We start from the raw sequence: 17,779 nt of genomic DNA on the forward strand, positions 1-17,779 counted from the left end.
CCCCCCCTGTGGTTCCCTCCCTCATCCATCACAATCCCTCCCTTTCTCCACCCTCTGCATGTATGCCCCTCCCCAAGTCTACTGATAGGGGAGGACTTCTTTTCCTTCCTTCTGATCCTAGTCAATTAGGTCTCATCAGGAGTGGCTGCCTTGTCTTCTTCTGTGGCCTGGTAATGCTGCTTCCCCATCAGGGGGAGGTAATTAAAGAGCAGGCCAATCAGTTCATGTCAGAGACAGTCCCTGTTCCTATTACTATGGAACCCACTTGGATACTGAAATGCCATGGGCTACATCTGTGCAGGGGTCTTAGGTTATCTCCATGCATAGTCCTTGGTTGGAGTATCAGTCTCAGGAAAGATCCCTGTGTGTAGATTTTTTGTTCTGTTGCTCTCCTTGTGGAGTTCCTGTCCTCTCCAGATATTACTGTTTCCCACTTCTTTCCTAAGATTCCCTGCACTCTGCCCAAAGGTTGTCCATAAGTCTCAGCATCTGCATTGATAGTCTGCAGGGCAGAGCCTTTCAGAGGTCCTCTGTGTCCATGTTTGTAGCAGCCTTATTTGTAATAGCCAGAAGCTGGAAACAGCCCAGATGCCCCTCAGTGGAGGAATGGATACAGAAACTGTGGTACATGTACACAATGGAATATTACTCAGCAATGAAAAACAAGGAAATCATGAAATTTGCAGGTAAATGGTTGGATCTGGAAAAGATCATCCTGAGTGACCTATCCCGGAAGCAGAAAGATGAACACGGTATATACTCACTCATATAGACATATACTATAGGATAAACCTACTAAAATCTGTATACCTAATGAAACTAGTCAAGAGGGAAGACTCTTGCTAAAATGCTCAATTCCTATCCAGAAAGGCAAAGAGGATGGACACCACATATGCTTTGTAAAAGTAGCAGACAAATGAATAATGCTTTAATGTCTTTAAATAATGTCCTTCCTTTCTTTCTAGCTGGTAAGATTTTTATTGTTAAGTTGCATGGATACACTTATCTATCATTATCTGACTGATAAAATTAGTGACTGATGAAATTAGTGATATGCTCTGAATGAATGATTGTACGTGTTGGAACAATGATCTAAAGCCATATTTCATAGAAAGTTTTAATGAGTATTATTCCAATATAACACAAATCCTTCAAATAAAGCTGCTCACTAAGAATGGTAATAATTTTCTTAAATTTATGGGGCATGTTATGACCTCAAAATACTTCTTATATATTATGTCACAGGAGTATCATAGATCATCTGACTTTATCTATTATCTATTATTCCTCTCAGAATTCTAGTGGTTGGGCCCTCCAACCTTGGCGGGTAGACCCAAGCAAAGGTTGTACTGCACCTTAACTGAGCCGTTCCATTGCCTGAAAGATTCAGCACAGTGGGAGAAGGCCTATGCTATCATGGATAGGAATCCTAGTTTCTTGTAGTGTTTCCTCATGGGGGTCCAACTGAACATATCTATAGCATTTTCTGTGGGGAGCTCTTTCTAAGAGAGAAGGGCCTTCAAAAGTCTTTTCTTCTACATCAAACCATATATTTCTTTTCATCCCTCTTATAAAAAAAATTGTCACAAAAGGCCAGAGATTTTTTTTTTAAAGAAAAGATCCATGATAAAAGATATTGATCTCAAGCAGCTTCTTTAATAACTTTTGTGGAAATCTGTAAGACAAGACATGTCATATCAAAACAAAATGGTATCATTGGTTAAAGGAGCTGTTCAGGGAAGTTAAATGTGAATGAAAACTGATAACTTTTTTTTTTTGCTGTACAAATCTTTGACAAATGCAAAACTAAATATATTCTCAAATGTCAGCATAATAACATTAGCAACAGTGAAATGTAAAAACAAACAAACAATAATAAAACCTACTTTAATGCAAAGAAACATCAAGAAATTCTGATAGCATTTGCTAGTCATTTTGCATCTATCTTTAAGGGCCACCTGGGACAAGTGAACTCTTCCATTCCACATAAGCAAACTTCTGCAAAGCACTCTGGAATACAGAGAACAGGAGAAATAGGTCTTGTTCAGGGAAAACCACACCAATTGGTTATCAACACCAAATGGCTAGCCCTGAAAACATACATTATACAGTATGCTATACATAATACATATTGAGCAGGTTATATGTGGAACTTTATATGTAGACGCATATTCATGAAACAACAATTAATGAAAAAAAACAGGCCATGGATTGAAGAAAGATCTAGGAGGAGTTTACGGGAGGGTTTAGAGGGAGAAAGGGGAGGGGAAATGATGTAATTATAATTTTAAAAATAAGAAATAATTTAAAAACATCTCTTGTTGTTCATTTACATACTCAGATGTCAAACAGAGCTAGCAGAGTGATTGACATTGAGAATAAACAATGCAAACAGTACCTACAGGAGTCAAGCCAAGAGCTTGCTCTGACTCTGTACCTGGAGGCAAATTACTTAGATTCTTCTGGCTTTCTTTTCTCATATGGATAATCTGCTGGCATGAGCAACACCACTCTCCCGAACTGACAAGGTTCCAAGTTCTATCAAGTGTTTTGAGCACCCAGAGTGAATACTCCATAAATAACAGGTATGATAGACCCTTGCTACAGCTAACATTTTAATAACAGCTTTTGCTTTTTGAGCACTTACTGACTGTCAGGCACTATGCCATGTAGAATCGTGCCCAAGAACACAGACTCTCAATTTGGACAAACTAGAGTTGGAAACTCAGCATTCAGCACTTATTGGTGATGTGCATGAACAAGCTTCAAATATCTCACAAACTGCCAGGTTCCTCATCTGCAAATGGGGTAACTGAGAGCAGCTTCTTTTAGAGGCTTCACAGCAGTTAAACAGCATGGTCAAGTGCCACCTTTAGACTGCCTGGCTGCAGAAAGTTCCTCATGCTAGTGGTTATTACCATTCACGGTACAGGGCACGTGTGATTGTCACCTCAACGGACACTTAAAAAACCTCTTAAGAAGTGGGGAATATTACCCCAATTTTATAAATGATGGAGATGATTTGGCCAAAGATATAAAGCTAATGACAGAGACATAAACCCCATTAATCTGCCCATGAATTCCAAATAAGAGTGGGTAATTGTCAGAATTTACTCATGGAATCACAGAATTTAAGCTAACAATAAAGAAGAGACATGGTAGTCAATATAAGACAGGAGAGAAACAGAAATGGGGCTTTAATAAGGTATTTGTTTTTACCTTTAATCCACTGCATGCTCAAAGTGTCACCAATAACTATTTTATTAACATTTCAGTTTTTTATCTTTGTTTTTTTGTTTTGTTTTAGTTTTTTTTATTTGTTTGTTCATTTGTTTTAAGAAATAGCACCCACTTTGAGATCTGGCAAGAACTGTGTATGATGATGCATGTAAAAAAGAATTTGTAAAACAGCCCAGCATTTAGTAAATCCTCAAAAGAAATGTCAGTTGTTATGACAATTTACTCTACATCAGACAGCCACAGAGCAGCACAGGTAAGACAAGACCAGTGTCTTCATACTCTCTCAAACGCTCACTGCTGCAATGACAGTATTAATAGCCACTGTCTCTGCGCACTCACTACGCAGCATGCTAATGCCAACTGCTCTTTATATATTCTACTCACTCTGAGAGTGATATAATCAGTTTGGATTTATAGATAAGAAAACTAAGTCTGAGCAATGTTAACGGACTCAGTCAGGGTAAAAGTAAGAGAAAAAAAAAAGAAGAATGGATGAGGAAGGGAGGTTAAACTAAAAGTCAACTCATCTGAATTCCAAACCTCTGCTTTCTTTGGGGCATTTAGGATCCTGAGGCTCAGACTGATAGTAGCTCAGGCTAGTGTAGGAGAAGGAAATGACAGCTCATGTCTGGTCCAGGTTCACTGATACCATCCTTCTTGTACCATTTTTGGGATACTGACAATCAGATATTAGACTATTTGTGGATTAGGGAGCTCCTAAATTTCTGAATGTAAGAAGCCTAAGGAGCATTTGGCTCTGCCTTCATAGTCATAGATTGTGAAAAGTTACAGGTGCTGAGAAGGAAGTGATTTTCCCTTAATTATGAGGTAAGGAGACAGAAATTGTGGATTCTCACCTCCATACATTCTTCTTTGAGATTTCACTGCATGACTTTGGTCTTCTCACAAACTGTCTTGAACATTTACCAAATATGAAAAACATGCAGTAACCATATGGCATGAACCTGAAATTAGGAGAAGCATGGTCCCAGAACTGCCTGCATGTCATATAGCCTTGAGCAAGGCAATTTGCTGACTCTCAAATTTCTCATCATAACGATGAGGAGACAGTCTCCAGTCCTCTTCATAGCCATAATCAGTGGTCAAAAAAAGAAAATTCTTCTTTTTGTGTTCTTTCTGAGTTATATGCAGTCAAGAGAACAAAAATGGAGATCATGGCTTAAAGCCCTGACTCTTCAGAGTACTACAGACAATGATGAGCCTAATGTGGAACTCAATTTTTTCATCTACAATGAAGAGTATAATAAATTAGAATACCTCTACCTTGTCAACGGAACTGCCCCGAATAACAAAGTGAATGTCCTTATATACCTCTGACCCAAACCTTCATGATCCAAACCTTCATGAAACTATTTAGTTTCACAGATTAGTACAGCTTATATTCCACACACAACAAAACAAAGACAGGGGAATTAAACATTTCACACAGGATCATCCACACAAAATTGTGTGTAAAAGGAATATCATACACAAGTTCTCATGTTCCAGAGTCCTAGCTGGCAGTTTCCCAGGCGCTGACTCCATGTTTGAGAAACTACCTTCCAGCAATGGCCACCTTTGGGTCCAGTGTCCCCAAGACCTAAGTGGCCCTTGTGGGCAAAAAGGAGACAGTAAAGAATCTATCTGGATTCCTGACTAGAAGACCACAGGTTATAGATGCGTGTCTCTGTGTGCATGTGTGGTGTGTGTATGTGTATAATGTCTGTGTGTATGTGTAGTGTCTGTGTATGTGTGTGTGTGCCTGTGTGTTTTGCATAAAGTATATCAGTATACTGATATACAGTAAGTGTATCTCCATTCCCTTCTCTGTAGTTAAATTCTTCAGGAATTTTAGTAATATCTGGTTCACATTGAGTTATTCTTTTCAAACAGAATTTGCTGAGCAAAGAAAAAAGGTAAGGGAAGGTGATCCTGGGGAGACTGATTTACTGGAACCAACACTAGACCTGAAGTCAGAAAAAGTACATTCAGGGCTCATTTATAATTAAGATAATCTGATATAGGTTACTGGGTTACAGAAAAAAAATGTATGTAAGCAAACGTTATGGCATAAGACGGAATGCACTTAATAAATATTAATCAAAGCTGAGGCTCATGCCCAAACATTAAAGACAGAAGAGTAGTCATGCTCTCCATACCCCTCTTAACATCAGATGGTACTTCAAAGTCCACGGGAACTGAGCAAGCACACTACAATGATGTTTACAAATTTGCACCCCCAAATTAGCATGCCAGCACCCACTTGGGCTGGCATGTGGCTGCATCATTTGCTATATATATGAAAAACAGTCCACCACACACACTCCATGAATAACACAAAGCCCTTGATCTGTTCCTCCAAGTGATGAGCACTTGCTAGGTCCAAATTTAACATCGCTATCTTAATGGGGTGTGTGAGTCTTTCTCCAAAAAGGGAAAAATTCCACGATCTCACTCAGCCTTAATCAAAACATCTATTGCAGTGTTGGTTGAGGAGAAAATAAACTGAAGTTCTTTTCTACTGTAGAATCTTACTAAATAATAACTCTTGATGGGAAGAAAAACTAACTAAAGGAAAAAGAGGTGCCATTTCTGCAGATCTCTTATCTTTCTGAGCTCTGTTTTTTTCTTTTTATATGTTAAGGGTATCATTTCATATTTTCATTTCCTTGCTAGTCCATTCTAGAGGTGAAATAATAACTTAAGATTGGCTTTGAAGAGTATAAAGTTGGGGATAAGAAGCATCAGATGTCACCACAAGCCCCCAGATGTATTTTCTGTATACTGGATGTATTTCTGCTAGCTTTTTATTGATAAGACAAACCCACAAATTGTAGGGCTGAAATATGTTACAGTTTTTAGAGTGCTTGTGTCACAGACACAAAAGTCTGAGTTGTTTCCCCAGAATCCATGCTAGAAAACCAGGTGTTATAACATGCACCGTAGCCACAGAACTTGGAACCAGTGATAGAAGAATTCCTGAAGATGCCTGGAAGCCAGGATAGCTAAACTGTGAGCTCTGGGTTCAGCAAGACACTGCATCTCAAAAAAATAAAATAGAATAAAGTGGACACAGGTAATACAGGGGGACAGAGATAACAAGTACTAACTTCTGGTCCCCACACATACATGCAGAATAACACACACACACACACACACACACACACACACACACACCAGGAATTCTAACCTTTTTAAAGACACTATTACTAGAAGATTGCTCAATTGATTCCAGCTGCCTCCTCAGAGAAGGCAACAGATTCAAAGTGTTATGTTATTCAACAGGTAGAAGACGCGTTTGCCTCTCTTTGCTCCTAATTTCATCTCTAATATGCAGGTAATATGCTACATTTTATGCATCCTTGGTTTACTACAATGAGGTAATTTTCATCAATGTGTACATCACAGTATTGGACCAATGAGAGATATACAATATAGTCTCCGATTGAGAGATAACAGAGTCTACAGGACTCCGTGCTGTCCTTAATATTCAAGAGCAGTGATATCACTTGCTGGCTATAGACATTGAGAAAGTTTTGATTTCTTCTTTTCTCCCTTGCGTCAGAGTATTCTACAACCAGAATGTGGGAGGAAGAGAGGCATCGTTCTACGTGGCTGCACTAGCTACATTGACTCATCTCTTGGTTCTTCCTTATAGTAGATGTGAGGTTTAAAGCACCTGCCGAATTAGGGAACTTGGAAAAGTGCTTCCTGTTCCAGTTTTACTCCAATTTTGTTAGCTCAGTAATTCTAAGAGAGACCAATTGTATTTAGGAGCATTGAACCCCAGCCTTCAGCTGAGTAAGACAAGCACATGACAGATGTTAAACAGCTATTCCCAAATATGTCAACCTAAAGGCCAAAGAGTTGGATACTCTTTATTTTATCCCCTGAAGGACAATCGGTTTGTCACAGCTGACAGATGATGGATCTGGTGGTGCCAGTCCAGGCGACCTGACCTTCTGAGCATCACTCTGCCCTCTTACCAGGATAGTTCTGTTCTTCCATTTGCAGATAATCCCATGCTTCCTTCTGTACTAAACCCTCATCCCACATCCAGTTACTCACCATCACAGAAATGTGGAGGATATGCATCTGTTCCTCTACAATCTCCGAGGGCTCCTGGAGAGTGGGAGCTGTGGCCTGGGCCAGCTGTCCTGAGCTGCTCATGGAGACGTGGAAGTACAGCGTGCCATTCTCCAGCCACTGCTGTCTCCAGTGCACCAGAGAAATGTCCGCCGCTGTGCCAGACATCTCTGAAAAATAAGACCAAGAGCTCCAGGTGAGAAATATGCAAGGCTTTCTTGATCTGGGAGTAAATCTGCTGCACACAATCATGAACTCAGAAGCCCATTATTTTGTCAGGACATTTTTTCCTTACAGCACCTGTAATCCAGGAGTCACCACTTCCATTTGTAACTATGGTCAGGATACTCCTCAGGTAACATAGGACCAGAGGCACCACTTGACCTTGATGTGTCTAGTCCATTTTTTTTTCCCAAGACATCATGAATAAAAAGGTAATTGTTCTCTAACAGGTGAGTGAAACAAAGCAAAAGAATGAGAATGCTCCGTTTTCTGAAGTTCCACAACTGACAGAAAATAAAGGGAGAAGCCTTCTTAAGTTTATCTATGAATTCACAGACACTGGTCAGGAAGTCCTCAGGATGAAGCTCTGAGCTGGGAAGACCCAAGAATATATAGGTCAGATGAGGGTCAACCGAGTTTCAGAACGGGGCTGGACAAATGTGCTGTTCTAAGCCTTTCTTAAGTGTTGATGAGCACAACTACATTTTGGGCAATATATGTTATGTACTCCAAATCGATAGAGCTTCATCACAAATGTCTCCATTGATTAGAAAGAATTGAAGGGGCATGCAGTGATGGCTCAGTCAATCAAGTGGCTGTCATACAACCAATTAATTAGGACCTGAGTTCAAATCCCCCAGCATCCTCCTAAAAATTTTCAGGCATAGTAACATGCTTCTGTAACTCTAGAACTTGGAAGTGGAGAGAGTAGGAGCCCCAGAGCTTACTAGTCAGACCATAAAGCCATGCCAGTGAGTTCCAGATTCAGAGAAAGAGGCTGCATTAAAAATGTAAGATGGAGATTGGCCAAGGAAGGCTCCCAACATTGACATCAGCATCCACCTACACATATGAACATAAACACTCACATACATACCTGTACAAGTATACACTTACCTCTCTGTCAAACACACACACACACACACACACACACACACACACACACACAAAACCTTTACACAATTCCATTGATGTCACATAACTGTAAGAAAATAATTAAGGTTTTCTAGTGAATTGTTAAATCAAATCTATTTTGAAGATTCTAACTCTCTATGCTTTTATCTGTTTGTAAATACTTAAAAATACCATATAAATAGTACTTCTATTGAATATTATATCACAACCACAATTTCTTATTAGGTAACAAGGGAGATGGAAGAGGTTTCAAAAGTATTGTTTGGGAATTATAAATTATTTTCTTAGTCCATTATACTAAGTCAAAGCATCCCTAAAAACATCTCAAAGGGACAAAGCCTAAGAGTACGTCTTATGAATAAAGAAAAATGGACATGGGGTTGTGGGAGAATTACTAGTTTTGCACTCAAGTCAGAATGACTTTGGGAGCCAGAAAGCCATAATATTGTCCATCAAAATAATTTTAAGTGTTAGCAGTATCTGAGGCTTAGAACTTTGGTCCACTTTGGTTAGAGGTGACCTTGAGATATCATCCCTACAAGGCCCTTAGATCCATGGATATTCTTACACACAGAGGAGGACTGATGTGACAGGCCAAATTCAAGAGTTTTCTTACTCAATCCTTACTCTTCTCATGTCAGAGTTGTAGCCCCCATCTCATCTTGTGACGTTGCAGAGTCATCTTGAAGAGATAAATAGATGATATTGGCTCAACTAAATTCTGTTGAATTTTCCACATATACTCCACTCATAGAAGACTTTGATTTCTTGATGTTACCAATTAAAAAAGTCCTTAAGGGAGGCATGCCTGGCATGTAGTAAGTGCTAAAAAGAAAGTTAGTTTTAAATTTTTAAATTAGTTATTGATTTATAATCATCATCATAATTATTGATGTGGATAGGATCTAATTCGGTCTTCAGTTATTATACAATAAGGCTAGAGATATCCTTAATTGTGTTCTCATCAATGTTCCAGTCTACTGGGGAATCCTTCAGAAGATAGCCAACATTCCAGCTTCTCAGGCCCTCTATCCAGCCACCCAGACTGAGGCGTTATGCTCTTATTTTCTGGCTTCCTACAGATGACTTGTAACTTGGCTACCTCCTTCCCTCTTGCCTTTCTGTTTATTCTCAAACACAAACTACAACAGAAGTCACCTCACAGTACTGAGCATCCCACTCTAAAGCCCTCCCTCATTCCAAATAAAAGGCAAAGTGAACAGAAAATGATGAATTATTATTCCAAGTGCACACAATCTTAGACAGCTTGAAAGGTCAACTAGAGATGAAGCAGAGATAAAGGTAATCACAGAAGTTCATCAGCTTTTACAGCCAGAGACTCCAAATGGCCCTGAGAGCTTATTATGGTGCTTATGTAGAAGACACCAGGTGGGTCTTTCTCAGAACTTTCCTTCCTTTAGCACTGGGATGATCTGTTTCACCTGTAACCCACCACCCAATTTCAACACTTGGGAAACTGGCAGTATCTTCTCTGGCAGCAGCCAACTGTGCCACAGTAAAATGAGGGTGTTATAAGAAATGATCTTGCTTAGGCACCTCACTTATTTTGCTAAGTGCATAAAGCCCAGAGCTAGAGATTCAGGGATTAGGGGCTGGTGTTTGGCACTTTAAGTAGCTGCAGTGAATCCAGAATGGAATAATCTAATTCTATAGAATGTCAGCAAAGAAGAAACATCCAGCTATTACAGCCTGCTTAAACAGGCAGAAGCCCAGAAACACTGGTTGGGATCTGAGCCCCTTTCTCCTGGAGCTATGAAATCCCATCATGCATGAGGCTTTTCCCACTCGTGTTCTCATTAGGCAACAGAGGGTTACAGCTGGTTAGTGACTCATTTAAGGCCACCGGTGAATGTGTTCTCAGCTGGACTTGGTGGATTTCCAGTCAACGCAATTTCTCCAACGCCAATTGCACTTGCAGTGTCTCCTTTCCTTGACTAAATTAGCCCGTGAACAAAACTAGATTGAGCTCTTTGTTTGCTGCAGCAATGAGTGCACAGTCAGCAGACAGTAACGTCAAATGATAATAACAGTGTGTGAAACACAGTAAATATTGAATCACAGAGGATAGCTCTGGACATACACTATTACAAAGAGACTGTTGTTGGGGCAATAGGAGAAAAAGCAGGAAACTGCAAAATAGAAACTACTGTAGCAGAAGCAGAAAGCCATGGTATTTACTCACTCACTCACTTGCTCACTCATTCACCCATTCACTCAACATACTTTATCATGGTTCTACACAGTTTCCGGCAATGTAGCAACTCAGAATATAGAGATAAATGAATTGCCTGAAGAGAGTTGCTAGTGTGTTAGCAACAAATGTTCTATGTAGTTTGGCATCTCCCAGCCCTATGCCCTGACATACACATTTAAACCATTCTCGGAGATTCTGCATTATCTTACTTATCTCTTCCCTTCTGCATCCCCTTAATCACCAGTTACAGCCTCACAAGCCTTAATCTATCTGTTAAATGTGTCAGATCCCGGGTATATCAGGAAATAAACATTTTTGATCCAATCTTTATAGAACTCTCCTCCCAGAACTTAAAAATTGGTTTCTTCTCAGTATTAATCCCCTAGTGCAAATGACACTACTCTGTGAACTGTGCCTGACCACTCAAGCTGAAGGTCCCCTCTAAGTACATCTAAGCTACATCATGTTCCATTCACAAAAACTGCGGAGAGCACTTGTCACCGTTAGAAACGTGTCATGCACATTTCCTTGAATATGTGTTTGTTCTCTGTCTCTCCAGGAGAGTAGGGACCTTTTATACCTTATGCCCTGTCATTTTCCAAGCAATTTGAAAAGTACTTGGCATATAATAAATGTTCAATAAGTAGTTACTGATTCTCTGGGGTATAAGTAAATATATATTTACATATATATACCAACTAATACACATGTCCATAAGAAGATGGAGGACTCATTTTAAAAAGTAGAATTCAGGGTGTGCAGACTCAGAATTAAAAAGGATGAATAAATATCTAGTGGGAACTCAAAGTCAAAAAAGGACTGTGTAAGCTCGGAGACTATAAATCCTCACAGAGCAGCATGGCACAGTTGAGGACAGACACTGATGTTCTTCTGAGGTGACATGAAGCCAGCTGAGTAACCCAGAAAAGGGAGCAAGGCACACGTGCAGGAGTGTGACAAAGGCAAGCGCAGCAGGAGGAGGGGTCAGTGCTTGTGGTAAAGCACCGACTCTGTTTGGCGTGCAGTAAAATCTCGCAGAGCAAGCTTAGTCAGAGAGCCAGTCCTGTGTCCATTAAAAACAGGTCACAGAAATTGCAGCCTGACCAAAGCCGGCTCTTGAAATTCCCTGCTGATTGATTTTCCAATTGCATTTTCCCTTTCTTCTTCCCCTGGTCCCTCCATATAAACATTTCATTGAAGTCTTCAAGTCATATTACAATCAAACTTAAAGCAAAGGGGGACTAAACACATTTGGTCGGGAACCAAGACGATTCCCATAAAGACAGATTATGCTGACATGATGAATATAAAATGAAACAGCAGATATTAAAGTGGGAGAATTGGTGTGCCATGGCTTCCGGTGGTAGGCTGACTTCAGCGCCTGCCTCCCTCCCACCCTTTGTAGCTCGGTTTTATATTGGAATCATAAAGAAACACGCAGGGATTGCCTTTTCACCTTTCTCAGTTCTCTCCCTAAGGGCTGCAACTTGTGAAATATTCAGCAGCCTCAAATCCCCTCAACCATCCCACACAGCCAAGCAAGAGTATCAGCCTTCATCAGTAATTCTGGGTAGCCCACCATCCTGCCTCTAAGGCCACTGATGCCTTTCAGCCTCCTGGAAAAGAAATAAAAATCCCAGAGGCGTGTTATGCTTTTAATTGGCTTGTTCTTCCTAATCTATGGCACTCATTGTATTTTTATTTAATTCCTGAAGGTCATTATGAAAATAAGCAGTGCTTCTGATCTCCAGCCATCCTGGTAACATCTCCCATGTGGCTAACTATCCAGCCTTCTGCTTCCACAGCACCAGCTGACCCTCCAGTAGATTATTTGCAGAAATCCAGGGAGAGCTTCAGATGAGTTTGCAAATGGCTTGGCCTCACTAAAAGGGAAGAAGACATTCTATGCAATTGCCGACAAGAAATCACTTCCCAGGCTGGGAGAGTTGGGGAAGGTAAGTGATGTTAAATCCAGCCACCCTTGCCACTAGCTATTATAGCTTCACACCTGATCATCAGGCACCTTCTGAGTGGGCCTAGGAAGTAATTGCAAAAACAAATCCTCTTTTTAATCGCCATAATGGTTAATTAATGCAAATCTTTAGCATCACTCTCATGGGCTATTGCAACTGCTTCTGTGCCAGTCAGGCTCTCTTAAGAAAAGAAAAGACACAACTCGGTAAGGTCAGTGAAAATTGTTTCATACAGAGGCCATTTATAAAGGCCTGGGTAGGATTAAAGCAAGCCAATAATAGTGAATGAGGTGTGTCACTTAGTGGCAGTGAAGAATGCCACATGGGTGTAGAGAAGGGGCTGTGAAACTGAAACCCTGAAAGAACCACATCTGAACAAGAGTGAACCCACCAACTCTGGAATGCATGTGGAAGCTGTTAATGGAATAAAGGCCCTGAACACATTCTCTTACTGCAGGTGTCTCAGACAAGTCAACCTGGTCTGGATACTCAAGGGTGCTTACATCTAGAAAATCATAGAGGTTATCCTTCTTGGGGTCACAGAAGACTGGAAATGGGTAGAAGATGGATCTCAAAGGACAAATGGAGACAAATCAACACATCACTTGAATTGTATCTCTACCACCTGCCAGGTTTCTTCCTTCCAAAAATTAGCCAAAAGAAAGAAAGTTCTAACTTGTAATATGATCTTTTCATTCTTTTGTTCGAAGCTCTTCTGTGGGTGCCCTGTGTTCCTTGTGGATATATTAAACCTGGCGCACAAGTCCCTTCACAAGCCAACAATACCTTCGTTTCTACTCATTTCTTTGCTCCTCTTCCCTTGTACATACGTATTAATTCATACTACATAGTATTGGAATTATGCTATGTACAGGTTCTCCTCAACCTACAATGTGATTGCATAGCTTATAAATATTTTATAAGCTGAAAATATTGTGTGTGAAGTGCAATTTATACATCTAAGCTACCTTAAGCCTTAAGCCTGCTTACAGTGGGGCACCCACCTCATACAGAGCTTATTTTATAACAAAATGCCGACTATTCTTATAAATGTGTTCATCCCATTCTCACGGTATGTGGCACAGGCACACTGTACAGTGTTGTGTGTTGGGACAATTTGCTTAGTCTGTAGTCCACATTGTGGCTGAACACTAACTAGGGGCTCCACAAACATTTCACAAGTCGCACCAAGCTACCTCCATCTCTGAGGGAAGGGATAGCAACTCAGGGCATTCAGCGATAGCTAGAATGCATAGAGGAACTTGACAGAAATGTCACTACCATCTTGTTCAAGTGCAGTTATGCTGGAACATGCAAATTAAGAGGAAAACAATTTAAATTTCAAAATATCACATTGTCGTAGAATGTGAGAGAGGATGCTTATATGAAAAACAGGCAATCTTTGGATTTTTGTCTGGAGATGAGCCTATGTATATAGAGTTGGGAAGACATACACTAAAATAGTAATGAGTACTCTTCAAATGGTAGGATCAAGGGTGATTTTAATCATAGGCAGATACATTTTTTCTGTATTGACTGTAAATCACCTTTGTAGTTGAGGCAAATACATGCATATTTATTTTACACATTCATGTAGTGAATCAAACTTTTATAAGTTCTGGCAGTGAGATATGCTGTCCTCAGAGCCCAGTTCAAGGGACTGAAAACAAAGGTATGCTATAAATAATTCTGAATCAAAGTGAGAAGCTTCAAGGAGAGGAGATGGCTTCTGTTTGGATCTAATGTCTTTTTACAGAAATACAAAGAATGGGCAAGATATTTTTTTAAGTTTCCAGAAGAAGGAAAGGCCTTTAGATGAAGGAAAAAAAAAGATACAAAACTGATGAGACAAGAGGGTCGCAAACATGAGGAGAAGCAAGGGGAAGAGTCCAAAGGAAGCCACAAGAACCTTCACTGCAGAGGAAGCAGAGACTGATGTATCCATTGCAGAAAGGACAAAACATAGAAAGGTGCAGCCATTTTTTGTGGATGGAACAGCTTCTTTCAGGATAGTAAATGTGTGTCCCATTACGGCTCTTTCATTCAGTCAGAGTAAGCTTTGGTACAGGGGTGTTTGAAACTCTTCACATAACACAAAGGAAACAAAAAGCAAACAAAATGAATTTTTAAAAAGGACAAACATATACTTGAGCATATTTTAGATATATGCCTAGGAGTGATATAGCTGGATCTTGAGGAAGCACTATTCCTAATTGTCTTAGAAAGCACCACATTGATTTCCAAAGTGGTTGTACGAGTTTACATTCCCACCAGCAATGCAGGAGGGTTTCCCTTTCTCCACAGCCTCTTTCTCCACATCCTCTCCAACATGTGTTGTCACTTGAGTTTTTGACCTTAACCATTCTGATGGGTGTAAGGTGAAATCTCAGGGATGTTTTGATTTGCATTTCCCTGATGACTAAGGACACAACATTTCTTTAAGTGTTTCTCTACCATTCAATATTCTTCTATTGAGAACTCTCTGTTCAGCTCTGTATCATATTTTTTTAATTGTATTACTTGATTTAACTTCTTGAGTTCTTTATATATTCTGGATATTAGCCCTCTGTCAGATATAGAATGAAGAACATTTGATTAACCATTTTCGTATCAGCTTTATTCATAATAGCTAGAATCTGGAAACAATCCAGATGTCCCTCAGTTGAGAAATAGATACAGAAATTGTGGAACATTTACACAATGGAATACTTACTACTCAGTAATTAAAAACACGGAAATCATGAAATATGCAGGCAAATGAATGGAACTAGTAAAGATCATCCTGAGTGAGGTATCCCAGAAGCAGAGAGACACACATGACATATACTCACTTATAAGTGGATATTAGACATATAAGCTAGCATAATCATACTAAAATCTGTTCACTTAAAGAAGCTAAGCAAAAAGGAGGACCCTGGGTAAGATTCTCAATCCTCACTCAGAAAAGCAAATGGGATAGACATCAGCAGAAGAAGAAAACCTGGAAACAGGACAGGAGCCTACCACAGAGGGCCTATGAAAGATACTACCAGCAGGGTATCAAAGCAGATGCTGAGACTCATAGTCAAATTTTGGGCAGAGTGCGGGAAATCTTATGCAGGGATGCAGGGAATCTTATGAAAGAAGGGGAGATAAAATACCTGGAGGGGTCAGTAGCTCCACAAGGAGATCAACAGAACCAAAAAATCTGGGCCCAGGGTTCTTTTTTGAGACTGATTCTCCAACCAAGGACCATTCATGGAGGTAACCTAGAACCCCTGCACAGAGGTAGGCCATGGCAGCTCAGTCTCCAAGTGGTTTCCGTAGTAGTGGGAACAGGGACTGTCTCTGACATGAACTCAGTGGCTGGCTCTTTGATCACCTCCCTCTGAGGGGGGAGCAGCCTTACCAGGCCACAGAGGAAGACAATGCAGTCAGTCCTGATGAGACCTGCTAGGCTAGGGTCAGATGGAAGGGGAGAGGGAAGGAAGACCCCCTAACAATGTACTGGGGGAAAGGCATGGGAGCAGAAAAGGGAGGGAAGAGAAGATATGGAGGGGATGAGGAAGGGGGCTACAGCTGAAATACAATGTGAATAAACTGTAATAAATAAAAAATAAATTAAAAAGGACAGATAGATGGATACTTAGATGGAAAATAGATATATCTCCATTTCTTTCACCTACTCTGACAGCTTGGGCTATTGACAAGAAGAACTGAATTTTGGGTAAAAACAAACAAATAGATTGGTATGTTCTCTCTATGATCACCTCCCAGTTTTTTGGGACAAATCATAGAGTCTGTATGTTTTGTTTTGTTTTTCTCTTATTTGAAAACAGGGGTCACAGCTTGCCCTACTTACATCATGTCTAATATAGAACTGAGAGAAAGTAAGGCCAAGCATAGCAACATTTTCACGAATCTGCAGGGCTCTGCCGTTCTTCTCATAGTGTACAACATCATTACCCTGGTCCTCCAACAGTGTGTCTCTCACAAATTATTAACTGTTTAAAAATTCAGGCACAGAGCTTGGTCCAGAGAGTAGACTACAGGAAGACTCACGTTTGACTGTTACTCTCACAGGCTTTCTCTTCTTGCCTAGATTTTCCCTTCCTCCCCAAACAACAAACAAACAAAATACAGTATCAACTCCCTACCTCATACTTCAGTTTCCGTATTTATCTTTCTCTTTATTCACCTATTCATAGCAGTCGTCGGTATGTAGTTTATAGATGCACAATAAATATTGGTTGAAAAAGATGCAGCATTCCCTGTAATTTTATTAAATGTTTTGTTCTTAATAAATTTATAATCTACGAGAGAATTAAAAGAAAAACCAACCACAGTGACGATGGTATGGTGGTTGCCACAAGACAAGAAGCATACTGCACAACAGCAAAGTGTGCGAAGCCAGCCTGTGGTCTTTATGGATCAGGGATGTGGACAAGGCTTTGCAGAATTTATAATCTGTGTAGTTTGTGATTCTAAGAGATCCGGATGTCAGGCAGGTTACATGCCTTCAGGATGATACTGATGGCCTGCTGGGTTAGAGAGGTTGCCTGGGGGGACAGAAGGTGCAGAGCTGGCGGGGTGTGACACAGCTGAGGCCTTGCAGCTACAGTGGAGAGGAGCATCCCAGGAGTACCTCAGATTACCACCACCACCGTCAGCTGTCAGCACTCATCTCTGCTTCTGTCTCCAATCTGCCCATTTCTACATCCTTTGGGAGCCACATCTCTTATATGAAACTATTTTCCTACGCCTATCAATGGAGAAAAAAATACAGTTATGCTTGGTTTTAAAGGGGAAGGAAAGAGAAGAAGTAAGAGTTATTGGCAAGGGAGGAAAGCATATCATTTCTGATTAGATTTGAAAATAGAAGGAAGGTTGATGGAATTGATTCTCATTATTCCAAGCTACTCTCTCCTGAATCATCTTTCCTTCTCTTGGCTGCATTTTTTTTCAGGGAATCTTTCCTTGTCATTTAGCTTCACTGTTCTCTCGTTTTCTCCATGTGCTTGATGGTTCTTCTGTTCTTTTTAAAGTCCATCATCACAGTAAGTTTTACACTTTCCTGTTCCTGAAAAATGTGAAGAAGTAGCTAAAAGCACAGAGATAGGAAGGAGCATTTACAACACCTACTGCGGTG

The 17,779-nt window shown here is 40.2% G+C and overlaps 1 protein-coding gene across 3 annotated transcripts in view; it reads right to left on the reverse strand.

Annotated features, from left to right (window-relative positions):
• Window positions 1-17,779, reverse strand: part of Astn2 (astrotactin 2) — a 1,010,996-nt gene that overhangs the window by 862,519 nt on the left and 130,698 nt on the right. For all 3 annotated transcript variants that reach the window (XM_055611729.1, XM_055611728.1, XM_055611727.1), the window contains exon 2: window positions 7,309-7,496. In XM_055611729.1, coding sequence (XP_055467704.1) covers window positions 7,309-7,496 — 188 coding nt within the window. The remainder of the gene's footprint in view (window positions 1-7,308; window positions 7,497-17,779) is intronic.

Source organism: Psammomys obesus, unplaced genomic scaffold (assembly GCF_907164565.1).
Source record: "Psammomys obesus unplaced genomic scaffold, mPsaObe1.curated_primary_1811, whole genome shotgun sequence".
Classification (NCBI taxonomy): Eukaryota; Metazoa; Chordata; class Mammalia; order Rodentia; family Muridae; genus Psammomys; species Psammomys obesus.